This window comes from Spea bombifrons, chromosome 8 (assembly GCF_027358695.1).
Source record: "Spea bombifrons isolate aSpeBom1 chromosome 8, aSpeBom1.2.pri, whole genome shotgun sequence".
NCBI lineage: Eukaryota > Metazoa > Chordata > Amphibia > Anura > Pelobatidae > Spea > Spea bombifrons.
In genome coordinates, this window is record NC_071094.1 from 18,264,461 (window position 1) to 18,285,132 (window position 20,672).

General features: G+C 43.6%; 1 protein-coding gene across 1 annotated transcript in view; it reads left to right on the plus strand.

Moving 5' to 3' along the window:
• The window catches only part of CNGA2 (cyclic nucleotide gated channel subunit alpha 2), a 91,266-nt gene that overhangs the window by 29,761 nt on the left and 40,833 nt on the right, over nt 1-20,672 (plus strand). The window contains exon 4 of the mRNA XM_053474026.1: nt 9,403-9,430. Within this exon, the coding sequence (XP_053330001.1) occupies nt 9,403-9,430 (28 nt within the window). The remainder of the gene's footprint in view (nt 1-9,402; nt 9,431-20,672) is intronic.

Consider the following 20,672-nt stretch of genomic DNA (forward strand, 5'->3'; position numbering starts at 1 on the left):
GGTAACAGGGTGATTTAGTCTATCAACAATATCTTTAAGTCCTGGCCACCAGATAGAGATAGGTAGAAAGTACCCCTGAGGGAGTTTCAGCAGGTGCATCTACTTGAGCGTTCTGTGTTCTCTCCCAGAGGGTAGATGTTATGCTGGTACGTATAGTGATAATCAGTCCAGAGGGATAATTGGACTAGGAGGGTTCTCCTCCTTAGCATTCGATAACTGTCTAGACAAGGCATCAGCCCGGACATTTTTGCCACATAATTAAAGTGGGATGCAAGTAAGGCCCATCGGGCCTGCCTCGGAGTCAAGGTAAGTGAGATTTTTATGATCCGTGAGGATCAGGATTGGCACAGAAGTTACTTCGAGCAAATGCTTCCAGTATTTGAGCGTGAGTATTATTACAAGCAGCTTACCATCACCAGTTTCATAGTTGCATCCCGCACGACTTAGCATTTTGGAAAAATACCCACATGGGTGCAACTGGCTGTCAGGAGTAGGACATTGATACAGAAGGGACCCTACTCCTGTCTCAGACATGAAGTATGAATGGAAGCTCTGGTTTGCAGAGCTGTGGCAAAACTGGCCTGTAATGATTCAAAGGCTTTGATGGCCTCCGGGGACCAATGAGAGGCGTTACCTTCCTTTTTGGTCAGTAAAGGGGTTTTACAATAGAGGAAAAATGATGTATAAATTTCCTGTAGCAGTTAGCGAACCCGAGGAACCGTTGAAGGGAGAGGAGACCTACGGGTTGTGGCCACTCAAGAAAAGCCAAGAGTTTTCATGGTCCATAGCGAAACCGACCTCTGAAATCACGTACCCCAAGAAGGTGACCTGTTTGCAGTGGAACTCACACTTCCCCAGTTTGCAAAATAGATTATTCTCTTGTAACCTTTGCAGGTCTCAGGTATCCCACCATGCATTGTTGGACCATGTCCCAGAGGACATGATTTATGAAAACCACAGGAGCACTGCAGAGACCGAAGGGCATAACAAGGTATTCGTAATGCCCGCTCCTGGTGTTAAACACAGTTTGCCATTCGTGTCTCAGCGAATTATACGCCCCTCGCAAGTCGAGCTTAGCAAATATTTTGGACCCTGTCAGGCAATCAAATAGCTGGGTAATAAGCAGAAACGGGTTGGTGTTTTTAACCATGATACAATTCAGCCCACTGAAATAAATGCAGGCCTCAGTTCTCTTTTTCTTCACTTCCGGATGAACCCCCGGCACAGCGCATCAGCAACATACTCCTCCATGGCAGATAGAGGGTAGACTCGACCTTGAGGAGTAATGTAACACAGTTACAGCTCAATTTTGTAATCATAAGGAAAGTGAGGTGAGTCCCAAAATTCCTGACACTCGTCGGGTAGCAAAGATACCGGAGAAGTGGCTAGCACCTTTACCACTTTCATTAGTCATGTCTTGCAATAGTTAGGCGACCATGGCATGGCCTCGGCCCTAAGCCAATCAAACATGGTAATGTGTTGGGCAACCACGGATATCCCAGGACCACAGTATAATAAGGAGAGTGGATCACCTGGAGTTGAATTATTTCTTGAAGCAGAGCCCCTACAGCCATAGAGAAAGGAGTGGTTTCGTGGGTAACTTAAGGAAGCTGTAGGGGTCTGCCATCAATCGCCTCAATAGCAAGTGAAGCGGTACAAAGATGCAATGGAATAGAGTGCTTCTGGGCGAAGGTGCTGTTGATAAAGAGACCCGCTGATAAAGAGTCAATGAGTGCCTCTGTAATGAAATCTTGCCCCAAGAGGGGCACACAGACTAGACGTTATCCTTATGGATAGCTGGGGCCCCCAAAATGCCACGTAAGACCTGTCCCCCATGGGACCTTAGGTGCAGGCGTTTCCCAGACGTGTGGGGCAAGTTCGCAGCAGGTGCCCTGCCTTTCCGCAAAAAAAGGCACAGGTCCTTCCTCCCCCTAAAGGCCCTTTCCTCAACCAAAAGAATGAAATTTATAAAATGATGTTTAATGAAATGATGTGCCAGGCACATCATTGGTCGTCACGTGACCGTTTTTGTGTGACGTGCCTGACCTGTCAATGGACGTTAAGGGGTTAATAATGACCAATAAGTACACAACAAAACAAAGGCATAAATATCGGGTATTCTGTCACACTAGATGGCCATTTATTCATTAGCCTGCCTCTTCATCCCAATATAGTACTCCAAGTTCTATCTAATTTTTCACTGCTATATTGTTTACCAAGAAGCTGAACCAATGGGACTGCTCTCATGCAATTTAAAGCCTTCTCGTGATATCTTTAATGAGGCACCTGTGTGGCAGGTAGGGCTGCTCAACAGCTCAACCCCAAAGTTTGGTCCCAACCTGCAAATAAATATATAGAAAGGGAAGTGCACAACCTAATAATAAAAGGTAAGTAACAAGGCAATAATCCAGTGCAAGAATTAATTATTTGATGTATAGAGAACGTTGAATCCTTAAACTAGGCACTATAAATATTATTAATTACCTCATCAGTTGTATTTACAAATATTTTCTTCTTGACGTTGTGGTTAAAGCTAGAATTTTGCAAGTCAGATCATCTCCCCACTTGCAGAAATAACTATATAACTATATAATCAACTAAAAAAATAATATATTATTGTATCTAAAGAAAACATGGTATAGCAAGAGCAATAAGGCTGACAAACATACAGTATATCGAATAGATAAAAACAAAATGTGAAAAATATTTATGAGGGGAAAACTATATGAGAACCAGATAACGTAGGACAGTATTTCGCTAAATACTATTATAAGTTCAATAATATATAAACAAAATAAGGCAGTCTCCTGATATTTCAGGAGTGAAAATTAACTCAGATTCTTATAAAATATCTCTCTATGTGGATGACGTCCTCCTGTCCTTGACAAACCTGCTCTTTTCCATTGATTGAACTGATCAGTCAATTTAGTTTAATTTCCAAATATTAAATTAACCTTAGGAAGACACAGGTAGTTACAACTTTTATTACACAAGTTGAGTTAGTTGAGCTTGGGTCCTTGCACAAACTGGACTGGAGTGGTCGAGTCATGGACTACCTAGGAATAAAAATTACAAAAGAGTTAACTTAGAAATATAGAAAGTGACAGCAGATAAGAACCAGTAGGCCCATCCAGTCTACCCAACCGCTGAGTACTTTCATTTAGTACCTGCCATTATCCTTTATCTAGCTTGGCCTTATGCCTATCCCATGCTTGCTTAAATGCCTTTACTGTATTAACATCTACCACTTCTGCTGGAAGACTATTCCATGCATCCACTACCCTTTCCATAAAGTAATATTTTCTGATGTTATCAGTAAACCTTTGCCCCTCTAGCTTATGACTATGTCCTCTTGTTGTGGTAGTACCGTATTGGCTCGGATATAGGCCGCCCCCGTATATAGGCCGCACCCTTAAAGTTTGGTTGCTTTTTTAAAGAAAACGTTTTTTTCTTTAAAAAAGCACCAAAAAAACATGCTGCCACTCTGTCTCCCACCCCGAGATATGCTGCCACTCTCCCCCCCGAGATATGCTGCCACTGTCCTCCCCCCCCGAGATATGCTGCCACTGTCCTCCTCCTCCCCCCTGAGATATGCTGCCACTGTCCTCCTCCCCCCCCGAGATATGCTGCCACTGTCCTCCCCCCCCCGAGATATGCTGCCACTGTCCTCCTCCCCCGAGATATGCTGCCACTCTGCCCCCCCCCTGACTTATCAGAGCAGACTCCTGGGTGTCTTGCGGGGCCGGCAGGGGACATCTACGCAATACGCATATACAACTTCCGGTGCCGGCAAATTGCGTAGATGTCCCCCGCCGGCCCCGCAAGACACCCGGGAGTCTGCTCTGGTAAGTCTTGGGGGCAGAGGTAAAACGCATCGTGCGGACGGTCACTGGCTGCGGCGATGCGGGTAACCAGCCTCCGCTGCCGGGACAATTGCACGATGTGCTTTAACAATCTCCCTTGCCGGGACTCCCCCCGTGGGAATTCCCGGCAAGGGAGATTGTTAAAGCACATTGTGCAGACGTGCCAGCAGCGGAGGCTGTTTACCTGCATCGCCGCAGCCGGTGACCGTCCGCACGATGCGCTTAGACAACCTCCCGTGCCGGCATAGCCCCCCCTCCCGTGGAATGTGCTGGCAGGGGAGGCTGTCTGAGCACATCCGAAAGTAGGATACAGGTCCCCTGCACTGCTGCGGGGGATCTGTATCCTAACCCCGTTGCCTGCCCAGCGCCCGCTAGACCCCGAATATAGGCCGCACCCCCACTTTAAAGACTTAAACTTTAAAGACTTAAAGTGGGGGAAAAAAGTGCGGCCTATATTCGAGCCAATACGGTATTTCTCCTTTTAAATAAATTCTCTTCCTTTATCTTGTTGATTCCCTTTAAGTGTTTAAATGTTTCTATCATATCCCCCCTGTCACGTCTTTCTTCCAGGCTATATAGGTTAAGATCCTTTAACCTGTCCTCGTAAGGTTTATCCTGTAATCCATAAACCATTTTAGTAGCCCTTCTCTGAACTTTCTCCAACATATCTATATCCTTCTGGAGATATGTTCACCAATACTTCAAGTGAGGTCTCACCAGTGATCTGTACAACGGCATGAGCACTTCCCTCTTCCTACTGCTAATACCTCTCGCTATACAAACAAGCATTCTGCTAGCATTACCTGCTGCTCTACTGCATTGTCTGCCTACCTTTAAATCCTCAGAAATAATTACCCCTAAATCCCTTTCCTCACATGTTGAGGTAGGACAGTATCAAATATTCTATACTCTGCCCTTGGGTTTTTATGCCCTAGATGCATTATTTTGCATTCATCCACATTAAATGCCAGTTGCCACCACTCTAACCATTTTTTCAGTTTACCTAAATCATTTGCCATTTGGCTTCTTTCTCCAGGAACATCAAACCTGTTGCAAATTTTTGTGTCTTCAGCAAATAGACATACCTTTCCATCAAGACCATCTGCAATATCACTAATAAAAATATTAAAGAGAATGGGTCCAAGTACAGATCCCTGAGGTATCCCACTGGTTACAAGACCTTGTTCTGAATATACGCCATTGACCACAACCCTCTGTTGTCTGTCACTCAGCCACTCCTTAATCCATTTAACAACATTGGGATCTAAACTCAGAGATTGCAGTTTATTTGGCACAGTTTATTTGGCACAGTGTCAAAGGCCTTACTGAAATCCAGATACGCAATGTCTACTGCACCACCTTAATCAATTACTTTAGTCACCCAATCAAAAAAATCAATAAGATTCGTTTGGCATGATCTTCCTGAGGATAACCCATGTTGTTTTTGATCTTGAAACCCATGTGACTTCAGATGTTCAACAATCCTTTCCTGTAACATGGTTTACATTAATTTCCCCACTACAGATGTAAGACTAACTGGCCTGTAGTTGTCCAACGCCTCCCTACTGCCTTTTTTTGTGAATGGGCATAACATTCGCTACTTTCCAATCCCCTGGGACGACTCCGGTTACCGATGATTTGTTAAATAAATCAGTTAACGGTTTTGGTAGTACACCCCCAAGCTCTTTTAATAACTTGGGGTGTATCCCATCAGGCCCCATTGACTTATTTGTCTTTACCTTAGACAACTGAAGTAGAACTTCCTCCTCGATGAACTCACCTATTTCAAATGATTCAGTCTCTTTTCCTAATCGAGGTCCCATTCCCTCATTTTCATTTGTAAAAACTGAACAGAAATATTCATTGAGGCAGTCAGCTAGACCTTTATCCTCTTCTACATACATTCCTTTTGTTTTTAATCTAACTAATCCTTGTTTTACTTTCCTTTTCTCATTTATATATCTAAAAAATGTTTTATCTCCATTTTTTACTGACAGGGCAATTCGTTCTTCTACATGTGATTTGGCAGCTCTTATAACTTGCTTTGCTTCTTTCTCCCTAATTTTATAGCTCTGTCTATCTTACTCACTTTGGGTATTTTTGTATCTACTAAAGGCTAACTTCTTGTCTTTTACGATTTTTGCCACTTCTGCAGAGTATCACAGTGGTTTCTTTAATTTTTTACTCTTACTGACCAGCCTATCTTCAATAATACAACCTTTAGATAATACCATTTCTTCTGGACTCCATTTAAATTGCCCCAGCCTGATAATGACTCCTGTACACATATTCTCATTTTAGAAAAGTCAGCTTTTCTAAAATCTAAAACTTTTGTTTTTGTGTGGTGTGCCTGTGTCACTGTTCGTATATTAAACCACAAAGACTGATGATCAATAGATCCCAGACTTTCACCTACAGAAATATCTGTTAACAAATCTCTATTTGTGAACACTAAATCCAATATGGCCTCCTTACGAGTTGGTTCCTCAACTACTTGTTTTAAAGATAATCCCAGTAGGGAGTTTAGAATATCCGCACTCCGGGTACAACCTGCTACTTTCATTTTCTAGTTCACATCAGGGAGATTAAAGTCACCCATGATTATAACATCCCCCTTCACTGACATTTTAGCAATTTCCTCCACTAGTAGATTATCTAGTTCTTGTACTTGTCCTGGGGGTCTATAAATCACACCCAGGCGAGTAACTTTACTTTTGCCAAATTGTACTGTAACCCAAACCGACTCTATGTTCTCCTCACCAACTTGTGTTAAGTTAGATTTTATGTTATTTTTCACATATAGGGCCACCCCTCCCCCTTTCTTGCCTTTTCTGTCTTTTTGTTATGGAGTTATTATGCAAATACTGTGACTGTTTGTTTATGGTAATATTGCATCGCCTTGTACTTCCTGTTTTCCTCCAATGTAGAATGACTTTCCATGGGTCATTTTCATCATACTTGGCCTTCTTGCAAAGATTCTTTACTATCTTTGCATCTGATTCCGCTTTGCCGTTAGCTTGCGGGTGCCGTGGGGAAGAGGTAAGATGTTCAAACCCCCAATCTGTAGAGAACCGTCCAAATTGCTCACATGCAAATTGAGGTCCATAATCCGAGATTACCCTGTCCGGCTGTCCATGACGTGCAAACTGTGCTTTACAACGCTTGATCGTAGTTTCAGCAGACAGATTGGGAAGGAGCTCAATCTCCCAAGTCAGAATAGTGATCAACAATTACTAGAAGATCTTGCCCTGCATAATTCAATAAATCCATGCTTACAATTTGCCAAGGTCGGGTGGGCAGCACATGCGACATGATGGGTTCTTTCTGTTGTGCCTGTGCATATTCATTGCATGCTGAACAACGACTAACAATGTCTCTAATCTCATTCTGCATGTTGGGCCAGTATAAGGTATCTCGGGCCTGCCTATAGCATGCTTCTCCACCAATGTGACTGGCATGTATTCGTGTCAGCATCTCCGATCTTAATGATTTTGGAATGATGACCCTTGACCCTTTGTACAGTACGCCATCCTGAATGCCGATTTCATCTCGGAAAGTCCAGTATTCTCTCACAATTAATGGCACCTCTGCTTTTGAATCTGGCCAACCATAAAGAACAACAGACTTAAGTGCTTGTAAGCTCTCGTCGATTTCTGTGTGCTGTCTTATCTGAAGCAATCTTTGGTCTGTGACATTTAAATAGTCTGAATGATTAATCTGCGACAGATCATCCAGGTGCAGCTGAGCATTGCAAACTGTGTGTTGTGCACCCTCAGGTATACCACCCGGTGCTGTAGCTCTGCTAAGAGTTTCACAAGTGTACATTTCAGGTCCAGGTTTATAGACAACATTTAGGCAATAGTTTTGTAATGTGAGCAACATGCTCTGTAAGCGTTTGGGTGCACACAAAAGTGGTTTCTTGAAGATTGATATCAGAGGCTTATGGTCAGTTTCTGCCGTGATCTCGTCATGAATATAGAGGTAGTGATGAAAGCGCTGGCAGGCAAACACAATACTCAGACATTCCTTTTCGATTTGTGCGTAGTTTTGCTCAGTAAGGGTCAGTGCCCTTGAAGCAAAAGCGATAGGCTGGTCAGCTTGCAATAGGAAACACCCAAGTCCACTTTTGCTTGCGTCACTTTGAATAGTTACAGGTTTTGTAACGTCATAGTACTTCAGGACAGGTGTATCCGGGACCAAACGTTTAATCTCCTGCACCGCATTATCATGCTTAGGAAGCCAATGTCAAACTGCCTCCTTGTCCAGAAGCTTTCTCAACGGCTCACAAACCTCTGAGAGATGTGGCAGGAATTCGCTAGGTAGGTAACAAACCCTATGAAGCGCTGCAGGGATTTCACATTCGCCGGCTGAGGCATATCCAGAATGATTTTTTCTGGGTCAGCCTTCAAACCCTCCAAGGATAGAATGTGTCCATGGAAGCGGACCTCTTTGACCTTGAACTGCAGTTTTTTTCACGCCAAGTTTTGGTTTAACCTGTCTACAACGATTCATCAGGTCAAGCAGTGTGCCATCATGATCTTGCTCTGCCTCCTCATCTGTATCCCCACAACCAACCACAAGGATGTCATCAGCTATTGGTTCAATACCAGTGAGTCCAGCCAATAGTTCATCTTGTTTTCGTTGATACACCTCTGGTGCAACGGATACTCCAAAAGGCAATTTGAGCCATCTTTTCCTGCCCCAGGGAGTCCAGAAGGTTGTCATGTAGCTACTTGCATTATCCAATTTACATTGTAAAAATGCATCCCGGGCATCAACAAGTGTGAACAAACATGTCTCTGGTTTGCACAGCGTCAATCAATTCACTGCTGTATATCATTTCAGCGGTGTGTGGTTCTTCCTCATATGCAGATGAATTCTCCATGGTGTGCAACTTTCCTATTGATGGCTGTCTTTTACTTGACAAACATACTTTAGCAAAATGATTTGTTCTTCCACAAGACCTACAAGCAGTGGCGGAACTACCGGGGTCGCAGGGGTTGCGACTGCGACCGGGCCCTGGAGTTCTGCCAGTCAGGGGGGCCCAAGGGGTGCCGAGCGGTTGCTGAAAACGACCGCTCGGCAACTCTTGGGCCCCCCTGACTGACAGAAATCCAGGATGCCTCCGCTCCCCGCCACTGCTGCTGCCGTCGCCGCTGCCACTGCTGCCGCCGTCGCCGCTGCTGCCACTGCTGCCGCTGCTGCCATTGCTGCCGCAGCCGCCGCCGCCTGCCTCAGCGCTGCCCAGAATGCAGTGTTGGGAGCATGAGGCGTTTGTCTCATATATGACGTTATATGCCGGCGCTCAGCAGTGAAGCGCCGGAACCCGAGACAAACGCCTCACGCTCCCAACACAGGAGTTGACGGTAAGTGACCTACAAAGTGGGGGTAGGGAGGGAGTGGGTAGATCGTGAGAAGGGGGGGTAGGGAGGGAGTGGGTAGATCGTGAGAAGGCGGGGTAGGGAGGGAGTGGGTAGATCGCGAGAAGGGGGGGTAGATCGTGAGAAGGGGGGTAGGGAGGGAGTGGGTAGATCATGAGAAGGGGATAGGGAGGGAGAGGGTAGATCGTGAGAAGGGGGGGTAGGGAGGGAGAGGGTAGATCGTGAGAAAGGGATAGATGGGTTGGGGGTGGGGGGGCCCTTAACAGATTCTCGCACAGGAGCCCTGAGGTTTCTAGTTACGCCCCTGCCTACAAGACTTCCCATAAGCTGGACACTGCTCTTTAATTCTTTGATGCAGAGTCCCACAATAATTGCACGCTGTATGGTCGGCAGCATTTGTGCTAAAAAGGCGGCGTTGTTGCTGCGGTTTGCTTATGTGGTGTCGCTGCATTGCATTATTTATGCTGTCGGTCTGCTGTCTGTCCTGGTCCATAACTTTCATACGCCTGTCAGTGAGCTCCGCTGTACGGCACGTTTCAATGGCTGTGTTTAAAGTTCTCTTGCGCATGCTCTCACTAGCAATACCGAGAACAATTTTGTCCCTTATTAATTCATCCCTTAGTGTACCATATTCACAAGTTGCTGCCTTTTCTCTCAAGCGTGTAACAAAGTTATCAATAGATTCTCCCTCTTCTTGTCTGCAGCATCCAAACACATATCTTTCATATATGACATTTTTAGCAGGTTTGAAATAAACTTCCAGTGCATCTAAAATTGCTGTAACATTCTCTTGCTGCCCTACTGTGAGGTTCAGATTGTGTTTATACACATGCCTACATTCACTGCCCATGATTCTCCTCAGAGTTGCTGCCTGCATTGGTGCAGATTTCTCATTCAACCCTGTAGCCAGGGAATAATCTTCAAATTCAGCTCTGAAAGTATCCCAATTGCTGCTCCAATTCCCACTGATTCTCATGCCGTCAGGGGGAGGTATGCAATTCATGGCTGCAATGTTTAAGCCTCTGAGCTCTCAAATGTTACAAGTTCATGGATCTTATTCTCTAAACTGCGAGCATTTGTAGACATGACTTTTAGCTTGTCATTTAACACTGATGCGGCAAACCCTTTCTGTCCTTGTTTGGGGGGGCAAAATATATGCTTCTCTCTATTATCTGTATAGACCAAGCCCCCAGATCCACTCACCTGGTTACTAAGTAAATCGCCTTCCCTTTCTATACTGTCTAGCCCGGTGTTTTTTTCCCTCTCCATTCCTAGTTTAAAATCTCCTCCAACCGTCTAGCCATTCTCTCCCCAAGAACATTGGACCCTCTTGCATTTAGGTGCAATCCATCACGATTATAGAGATTGTACCCCAAAGCAAAATCAGCCCAGTGCTCTAAAAACCCAAAGCCCTCCTTCTTACACCAAGAGTTCAGCCATGCATTTAGCTGCCTAATCTCCTGCTGCCTTTCTGGTGTAGCGCATGGCACAGGTAGTATCTCCGAGAATACTACCTTGGAGGTCCTTTTTGTTAATCTTACTCGCTAAATCCCTAAAATTACCTTTTAGGACACGCCATCTTCCTCTTACTATGTCATTGGTGCCAAGACAGCTGGATCCTCGCCAGCCCCTCCCAATAATCTGTCCACTTTGTCCGTAACATGCCGAACCCAGGCACAGCAAAACATTCGTTGCTGCGATCAGAGCTACAGATTACCCCATCTGCTTTCCTAATTATTGAATCCCCTACCACCACAACCTGCCTGGGCTTTCCTTCCTTTCGGATCCCCTGCACACTGAAGGAGCTGCTCTCCCGGCTGTTAGAGAGAACAGCTTTTTCCGGAAAGCCTACCTCCGAGTCTGCCTCCCCAACGTGCTCAATTAAAAGGGCAAATTTGTTGGGATGGAGAAACTCTGGGCTGGCTTCCCTCTTCCTCTTCCCTTCCTCACCAACCACGTCTTACTGTTACCCAGCTATGTGCCTGACTCCCTTCTGACTGATCTCATCCCTCATTGCTAGGGGCCCCATCTAAACTTTGCTCAGTGAGCAAGAGACTCCTCTCAAGATTGTCAATCTCTCTCAGTGTTTCAATGTGCCTCTTCAGAGCACCAGCCTCAGCTTCCAGAGAGACCAATTGTTCACACTTGCCACAGCGATATGGACCCAGGAACTGTTGTTCCAAGCATGCATACATATGGCATGATGTGCACTGAGTGAGATCTCCATGCTTGCTCATACTTTAGGGAGGGACGTGAGCACTTACAGAATTTAAACAATTAATTCATGGCCCTTACCCTCCTTAGGCTAGGTTTCCACTTGGGTTTTTGTCCGGCGTTTTTTTCTTGATGAAAAACGCCAGGAAAACTGCCAAGAAAACTGCCACTGCATTTACCTGCGTTTTGGCGTTTTTTCTGGAGTTTTTTCTGGCGTTTTAGCCTTTCTGTGGAAATTGCTTTTTTTGACCTTAGGCAGTTTTTCCAGCCTTTACAAGTTAGAAGTTTCACCCAGCTAAAAGGGATTAGGATAAATGGCAAGTATCTGCCCTCTCCTGATGTCATTTACTTGGTAGACCCTTTTGTCTCTTTTCTGTGGTTTGTAAGGCATGCTTTATTCCGAATGTCTGCTCCTCTGGGAAGATTGGCCCCAAATGATGGTGCAAATTGTTTGCTGTTGCTTTTGGCACGCAGGATCCAGTTGATGCGTTGGGTATGTTTGTTTGTAATGGCATGTTTGTTCCAAATGGTGTAAAATTCAATATGAACCAGTCCAGGACTTTGTTTTGTGTGAAACTGTTTGTTTTCAGCCTATTTCTCGTAGGACACACAGATACTGGGTCCATCCTCTGCATTGTAACTGTGGAAAAAACGCCATAAAAAACGCCAAGGCAATAAACCCACATGGCTTTTTCATGGCGTTTTTTCTCTCCCATAGACTTCTATTGGAGAAAAACGCCAAGATTTCTTGCAAAAAACGCCAGAGTGTCAACATGCTGCGATTTTGAAAAACTGCCACAGAGCCCAAAAAAGCAGAAAAACGCCAAAGAGGACTGAAAAAACGCCAAACAGAAAAACGCCAAGTGGAAATGGCATTTTGGGATTTCCTATTGAAGAACAGCTAACAAGAACAGCCTTAGGCTAGATTTCCACTTGGTTTTTTTTTGCTAAAAACGCCTATAAAAACGCCAATAGCGCCACCTGGCGTTTTTTTTGTGAAAAACGGCTGCAGCCAGATGTTAGCTGTTCTTCAATAGGAAATCGCAAAATGCCATTTCCACTTGGCGTTTTTCTGTTTGGCGTTTTTTCAGTCCTCTTAGAAGTCTATGGGAGAGAAAAAACGCCATGAAAAAGCCATGTGGGTTTATTGCCTTGGCGTTTTTTATGGCGTTTTTTCCACAGTTACAATGCAGAGGATGGACCCAGTATCTGTGTGTCCTACGAGAAATAGGCTGAAAACAAACAGTTTCACACAAAACAAAGTCCTGGACTGGTCCATATTGAATTTTACACCATTTGGAACAAACATGCCATTACAAACAAACATACCCGACGCATCAACTGGATCCTGCGTGCCAAAAGCAACAGCAAACAATTTGCACCATCATTTGGGGCCAATCTTCCCAGAGGAGCAGACATTCGGAATAAAGCATGCCTTACAAACCACAGAAAAGAGACAAAAGGGTCTACCAAGTAAATGACATCAGGAGAGGGCAGATACTTGCCATTTATCCTAATCCCTTTTAGCTGGGTGAAACTTCTAACTTGTAAAGGCTGGAAAAACTGCCTAAGGTCAAAAAAAGCAATTTCCACAGAAAGGCTAAAACGCCAGAAAAAACTCCAGAAAAAACGCCAAAACGCAGGTAAATGCAGTGGCAGTTTTCTTGGCGTTTTTCCTGGCGTTTTTCATCAAGAAAAAAACGCAGGACAAAAACCCAAGTGGAAACCTAGCCTTACTCTGACACCTCTTGTGTTGCATTAACTGCTGTGGTGCACAAACTGGTCACTTACAGAAAGCAAGTCACTTTATACAGAGCAACACAGTCAATTGATTATAAAACCCACCCTTAACTAATTACACTTTAGAAAATGGGGGAAAAAACACAGTTAGGCTAGGTTTCCACTTGGGTTTTTGTCCGGCGTTTTTTTCTTGATGAAAAACGCCAGGAAAACTGCCAAGAAAACTGCCACTGCATTTACCTGCGTTTTGGCGTTTTTTCTGCAGTTTTTTCTGGCGTTTTAGCCTTTCTGTGGAAATTGCTTTTTTTGACCTTAGGCAGGTTTTCCAACCTTTACAAGTTAGAAGTTTCACCCAGCTAAAAGGGATTAGGATAAATGGCAAGTATCTGCCCTCTCCTGATGTCATTTACTTGGTAGACCCTTTTGTCTCTTTTCTGTGGTTTGTAAGGCATGCTTTATTTCGAATGTCTGCTCCTCTGGGAAGATTGGCCCCAAATGATGGTGCAAATTGTTTGCTGTTGCTTTTGGCACGCAGGATCCGGTCGCGTATGTTTGTTTGTAATGGCATGTTTGTTCCAAATGGTGTAAAATTCAATATGAACCAGTCCAGGACTTTGTTTTGTGTGAAACTGTTTGTTTTCAGCCTATTTCTCGTAGGGCACACAGATACTGGGTCCATCCTCTGCATTGTAACTGTGGAAAAAACGCCATAAAAAACGCCAAGGCAATAAACCCACATGGCTTTTTCATGGCGTTTTTTCTCTCCCATAGACTTCTATTGGAGAAAAAAAGCCAAGATTTCTTGCAAAAAACGCCAGAGTGTCAACATGCTGCAGTTTTGAAAAACTGCCACAGAGCCCAAAAAAGCAGAAAAACGCCAAAGAGGACTGAAAAAACGCCAAACAGAAAAACGCCAAGTGGAAATGGCATTTTGCGATTTCCTATTGAATTACAGCTAACATCTGGCTGCATGCGTTTTTCACAAAAAAACGCCAGGTGGCGCTATTGGCGTTTTTATAGGCGTTTTTAGCTAAAAAAAACCCATGTGGAAACCTAGCCTTAAGCAAAACATACAGTTTTTTTGTCACAGATCCTTCAACCTTCTTGTTGCTGGTTGAGATACAAACCCACAGTTTGCTGTGGTGCACAAACTGGTCACTTACAGAAAGCAAGTCACTTAGAGAATGCAAGCCCCTTACTATGAACTTCACTCATTGATTGTAACTACGGAAATAGACACAGCTCTGTGGTTGGAAAAACCTTAAAAATTACATGGAATATGTTTATTAAATATGCTTAAATAAATAACATTTAGAGATATGGTACAGCGTAATTCCTACCACAATACACTGAGCCAAACTTTGACGTGGTAGGTCTCTGCCCCTAAAACAGCCTCCCCATGCCACCACTGCACCTAAAATAGCCTGCCTGTCCCATACTTACTTTATTCATTCACTCTCCTACACACCCTTCCCTCTCTTGCAGATTTCACTGGTCCGGGGGCCAGCCGATTATCACAGGGGCCGCACAGATGTCTCAAGCCTGCAGCTCTTTGCTGTGGCGCCTGTGCGCTGTGTGAGGAAGAAACTCTTTCCTTGCCCACTTTCCTGCTCCCCCTGGGCGGGGAAAGAGTTTCCTCACACAGTGCGTGGGCGCCACAGCAGTGAGCTGCAGGCCCACGTTAGGCGGCCCACGCGGCACCCCTCTGATGAGTGGCACCCGGGCGGACCGCTCCCCCCCCCAGGGACGCTACTGCTTAGTACCAAGCAGACTTAATTAGAATTAGTTGCTCAAATTTGGACACATGTTGGCATATTAATTTTAAAACCAACACTTTACAATTGCTCAGATCACTTTTTTCCCTATCAGGGCCAACTTCACGTGCAGGTGTTTTTGTTCCGTCTGGGCTTAGAGGGGTTTCAGACAACCCAGAATAGCCTAATTGTTCACATCTTTCTTGCCGCAAAGATTTGTATAGCTAGACATTGGAGAAAGCTAGGCAGGATCAGCTGGAGGGAAGTTACTGACCAAATACAATTTCAATATTTAATCGGAATATACTTTATAAACGATAATCTTGATAAATTTAATAAAATCTGGCATATCCGGTATATGTAGAAGAGGCTAAATGGGAAAATAGAAATTTACAAAGGGGGTAGTGGTTGTGCTTCAACTATAAAAAATTGAAAAAAGAAAAGTAGCACAATGGTGTAGTATGTTTACGGTCAAGGTGTTAACTTGGCCTCCAAATTCTCCAGATCACAGTCTGTGGGATGTGCTGGACAAACACGTCCGATCCATGGAGTCCTCACCTTGCAACTTATAGGACTTAAAGGATCTGCTGCAAACGTCTTGGTGCCAGATACCACAGCACACCTTTAGCGGTCTAGTGAAGTCAATGCCTCGATGAGTCAGGGCTGTTTTGGTGGAAAAAGGGGAACCTACACAATATTAGGCAGGCGGTAATAATGTTGATCAGTGATAGTGTATAGTGGAAGCCAGTGTGTGTGCATGTGTGTAAGAATGTGGTGTTAGCATATGTGGTGTTGTTTATGTTACAGTATGGCATTAGAATGTATATGTCGGCATATAGTGTTAGAGCGTGTGTGTTAATGTATGATGTTAGCATGTGTGTACATCAGCGTAGAAAGTTAGCGTGTGTGTTGCTGTAAGGTGTTAATGTTAGTTAGCATAAGATGTTAGCATGTGTCTGTTTATGGTGTTAGAGTGTATACATGTATGTTAGTATATGGCAAAGCTTGACAAACTCCAGAAAATAAAAACATAATTAAGAAGAAAAAAAAAGCTGGGTCCTACATCCAAACCAAATTTGTTGACCCCTGTATTATGTATGGTAGGTGAGAATAGGAAACTGTACTGCGGAAACTGGTATACATCATGCCAAAGACTTGCAGGCAGAAACAAGCAGATCAATAACTCCTTGCAGCATAAGATAAAATTAAGATAACCTTTATTAGTCCCAAATGGAAAAAATTCACTTACCAGTGAGCTGATCCTTCCTACTTGCCCCAGTTAAGTTCACTGCTCTTCTCCCTCCCATCCTCTCTCTCCGACGCCACAATTTTGGCACCCAGATGTAAGGTCAAGACACTTCCAGGCCCAGGAGGTGGTGTGCTACAAAGAAGGGAGAAATGCAAATGCTGACGCCCACACAATCTTGATAACACCATACACCGACACACACATGTTATTACCAAATGCTAACACTCACTCATGCTAACACCACACGGTGCAAAAAAATTCACCCCCTTTGTTATTTTTCCTCTTTTGTTGCATTACAAACTGGAATTAAGATTTTTTTAGATTTAAAGTAGTGGACATACAAAATAGTCGGGACCGGACCGGGACGTACCTGGTACTCCCTGGCATGGAAGCCTACAGGAGTGATCAAAGAGACTCGTCCCTGCAATCGCTGGTCTATAGACCAGCAATTGCGTCCCAGCTGCCATAGGCAGCTTCAGGGACAGGGGGAGATGGTTCTTCGGTCTCCACATGAGTGGATGTTGAGGGGATGTTGGTGAACAAAATGTGGTGTTTTCTTCCACTGTTGCACGTATCGTGTGCAAGAAATTCAATGCAACATTGAAATCTAGGAGTTAAAAACACAATAAAATAATTTCCCAGTGAAGAAATAGCTGCCTTGACTGAAAACTTAATTACCCTAGTTGAACACCTTGACTTGTCTGCTGTTCATAAACATATACTTTTATTGGGTAATTTACAGTGGGGGCTTCCAAAATGTCCCAAAATGCAATATGGGCCCAGCAAACCAATTTCTGAAAATTCCAAAGATGAAAACTAAAATGTGCATGTTCCAGTTTTGCCCTCGTAGCTTCCTCAAAAAATGCATGAACCGGGGGATGTTGGTGAACACAATTTGGTGTTTTTTTCTGCAGTTGCACATATTCTATACAAAATATAATATGAAATCTAAAGCAACATTGCAACATATGCAAAATATATATATATATTAAAATACCTCAAAATTTGGCAGCAATTGGCGATAAAATCCCTGTTTGAAAAGTGTCAAAATTACCCTAGTTGTACACCTTGACTTATCTACTGTTCATAAACATATAATTTTTGGGGGATAATCTGTATCTGTGACGACTATTGCAGTTATCAGCCTACCATGCCAAATTTGAAAAAAAAAAATACATTTTAAAAACGTGATGCATGCCTGGAAATATTTGCCCTATACTGGTCAAAATAGATGAAAATCATGGCCATATTGGTTAAGTTAATGAATATATTTTGGATAATTTTTTCCCATTGGTTAAATGTGTGTACAATTTGTATGTATACAAAACTGAAAAAAAAGGTGCCCCCCCATTTTTTCCAGTTATTTCAAACAAAACAATGTACTACCCAGCTTAATATGGTTTCAAATGAAAGTCCTACTTGTACAAAAAGCAATATATAATTTGTGTGGGTGGACTAATTGATAAGAGAGAAATTACAGTTGAAGAAACGGCTGCGGTCATTTAGCGGAACCTTAGTATCAAAAACCCGGTCCTGAAGGGGTTAAAGTGGCAGAGACTTGGAAACAGGTCAGGATTAAATGAACAATGAATGGCAGTAAATACAGGGAAATTCTTGAGGTAAACCAGTTTCAGTCTTCCAGAGATTTGAGACGGTGGTTCACCTTCAAGAAGGACAATGATAATAGAACAAGAAAAAAACACCTTTATGTGAATGTGAAAAAATAAAAAATATATATATACCCCTACAGGTTCCGCAGCTCCCAAAATGACACTCCTCACAAGTGTACCACAATGATATATCAACAAAAGGGACGCATGAACATGTAGGAAAAAAATACAACACAATAGTGTAATAAATTCAAAAAATTGATGTGTAGTGAATAATGTTTTGCACTCACAAAAATAACTTGATAGAGAGGTCTGCAATGCAAATAGGAAAACCACAAATGGTGCAGTATTATCAAACAAATATTTAATAAGAAGGGCGGATCAACTTACAAACAAGTTGGCATAACAGTCATGTTATGCAAAAGCACAGTAGAAAGGTAAAAGTCCAATGGATAAAAGAATGTCGGTGTAGAAAAATCTCAATCTCAAAGAGAAAACTCACCCAGGACACTTTGTGAATGCTTCGGAGAGATGGCGGCGACCTTTAAAAAAAAAAAAAAGTTTCCAAGAGTTCAATTGGAGTGATTGGTGTTACGTCGGATCAGGCACCAGAGGTGATAGACCCACAATGCAGGAATGGCGAGTAAATCCGATAAACAAGCCGGGATCGAGGCAGGCAGCACAGGAGCGTAGTCAAAAACAATGGCCGAGGTCGGGGCAGGCAGCACAGGAGCGTAGTCAAAGAACAATAGCCGAGGTCGGGACGGGCAGCACAGGATCGTAGTCAAAGAACAATAGCCGAGGTCTGGTACACATAAATAGCAATCAAAAGGCACAAGAGAAACAAACACCCTGAGAACAAAGATATGGACTCGATGAACGGGCAAGGAAACACAGGACCAGGAAGTTTAAATAGGGCCAATGGCGGAAGAGCAGGTACGATGACGTCATCGCGACCGGCGCAAGAAAAGCGTCGTCGCGATGGCAACAAAACAAACCCTCCTGCCTGTGGTACCTCCGTGAATGACGCGGAAGCGCCACACAGGCAGGAGAGGAAAGGAGACAGTCACCGTGGACATGCAGCCTGCGGCGGCTTAACCACAATGTCCTCTCTGCCTGTGCTGCCGCCGCGAGCGACGCGGCGGCCCCACACAGGCAGAAGAGGTACTGGTCGGGTGCCGCGAGCATGTAGCGGCGGATCGTCTCTCCGATCGCCGCTGACATGCTGCGGCAGCCCGATCAGGACTGTCAGTGGCAGGGAGGCGTGCCTGCTCGACACGCACGCCCCCTCGTGTGCGTGCCGCACGCACGGCAACACACGAGGAGGACGGGCGCGAGGAACGCCGAGGGACCCCAGCCGGACAGGTAGGCATGACAATTGGTGCACAAAGTGTATGAACTATACATACCATATTTGCTCGACAAGGTTTTTTTCAGAGCAAATATTTGAGGTCGTCTTCTAATCAGCTCTGGACTGCAGGGGACCCGGATCCTCCTCTCTGACAGCCTCTGCCTGTTTACATGTGAATTAGTATTTACTAGTAAAACTTTTTTTACTTTAGGGTAGTCTTAAATTCAGGCTTTTTCTTTTTTTCCTAAATTAATATTCAAATTTTGGGCGGTCGTCTTATAATCAGGGTCATCTTATAATTGAGCAAATGTGGTATAACTAAAGAGTGATGAATAGTAAATAAATAATAATAATGGAAACTAATTATGTACTGCTAGTCAGCCAAAGAAACAAAACCACACTGTTTCACTTCAAACAAAAACATACAATAATCACCAGGTGACTGCGCTTTTCACACTCAATAAGTGTGAACATACAAAATTAATAATGAATAGATACTACCTATAATTGTAGTATGTAGGGCAACGTTTGTAGTAAGTAAAGCTTCAGAGAAATATGTCAGGATCTCATATATTTAAAAAAAATAACCCCCCCCCCAAAGATAGTGTAATATATAACCACAAAATATGTAAAATAAAAAATAGATGGATGGGTGGGGCTTCCCTAAGCCCATATGTATGCGCATATATATCGGGACCGGGACACTTTCTTCTTTCAGAAATTAACCCCTCGAAGTCATAAAATGATAATGGGAGTTGGAGGTCATTCAAATTCTTTTTTAATATAGCTTCTTCCAAAACCGAAAAACATAAAGTAGATCAAGTAGAACATCAAATAGACAATGTTAAATACAGCTGTCTCGTGTGGCCGCAATCTTCAAATTCGAATTTGCGGCGCCCCGCGTTGTGCTGTGATTGGGATTGCAGACGTGTGTCCAGAGTAATGAACCCTCCTTCCTCCTATGAACGTCAGCACGAATGCCGCGTTTCGTTCAAGGCTTCATCAGATACGTGTAACTGACGTTCTCTTGTGGTCCTTATAAAGGGGTCTGAGTAGCGGGGTTAATTGCCAGATTTTACTAAATTATGACGTAAAGTCATGATTTATAAAGACACGGAGGCGAGCATTATGCTTAACTCTTTTCTTTATTCCCTCAGCAGCAAAGAATATTTTAAGAACAAAATATAACAAGAAAAAAGAGACCAATCAACATGTACATATAGGCATCCAATAAGGACTCATCACAGATACTCCTCCTCCTATATAGTTGCTTAGGACCATCAAACTTCCTCTTTTCTTTGAACCGGAACCAAAGAGATCACCGCCAAGAAAACCATCCCAGAAGAAGAACCGCTGGTAATGGAAAACCAAACTGGAAACAGAGAACATCCAAACGAGAGACCTTCAAAACGGCAGTTCAAGCTGAAAAACAAAATATAAATGAGTACAGTAGATACGAATGGTCGATAAACCAATGATTACACCACGACCATATAAATAATGTACAGAC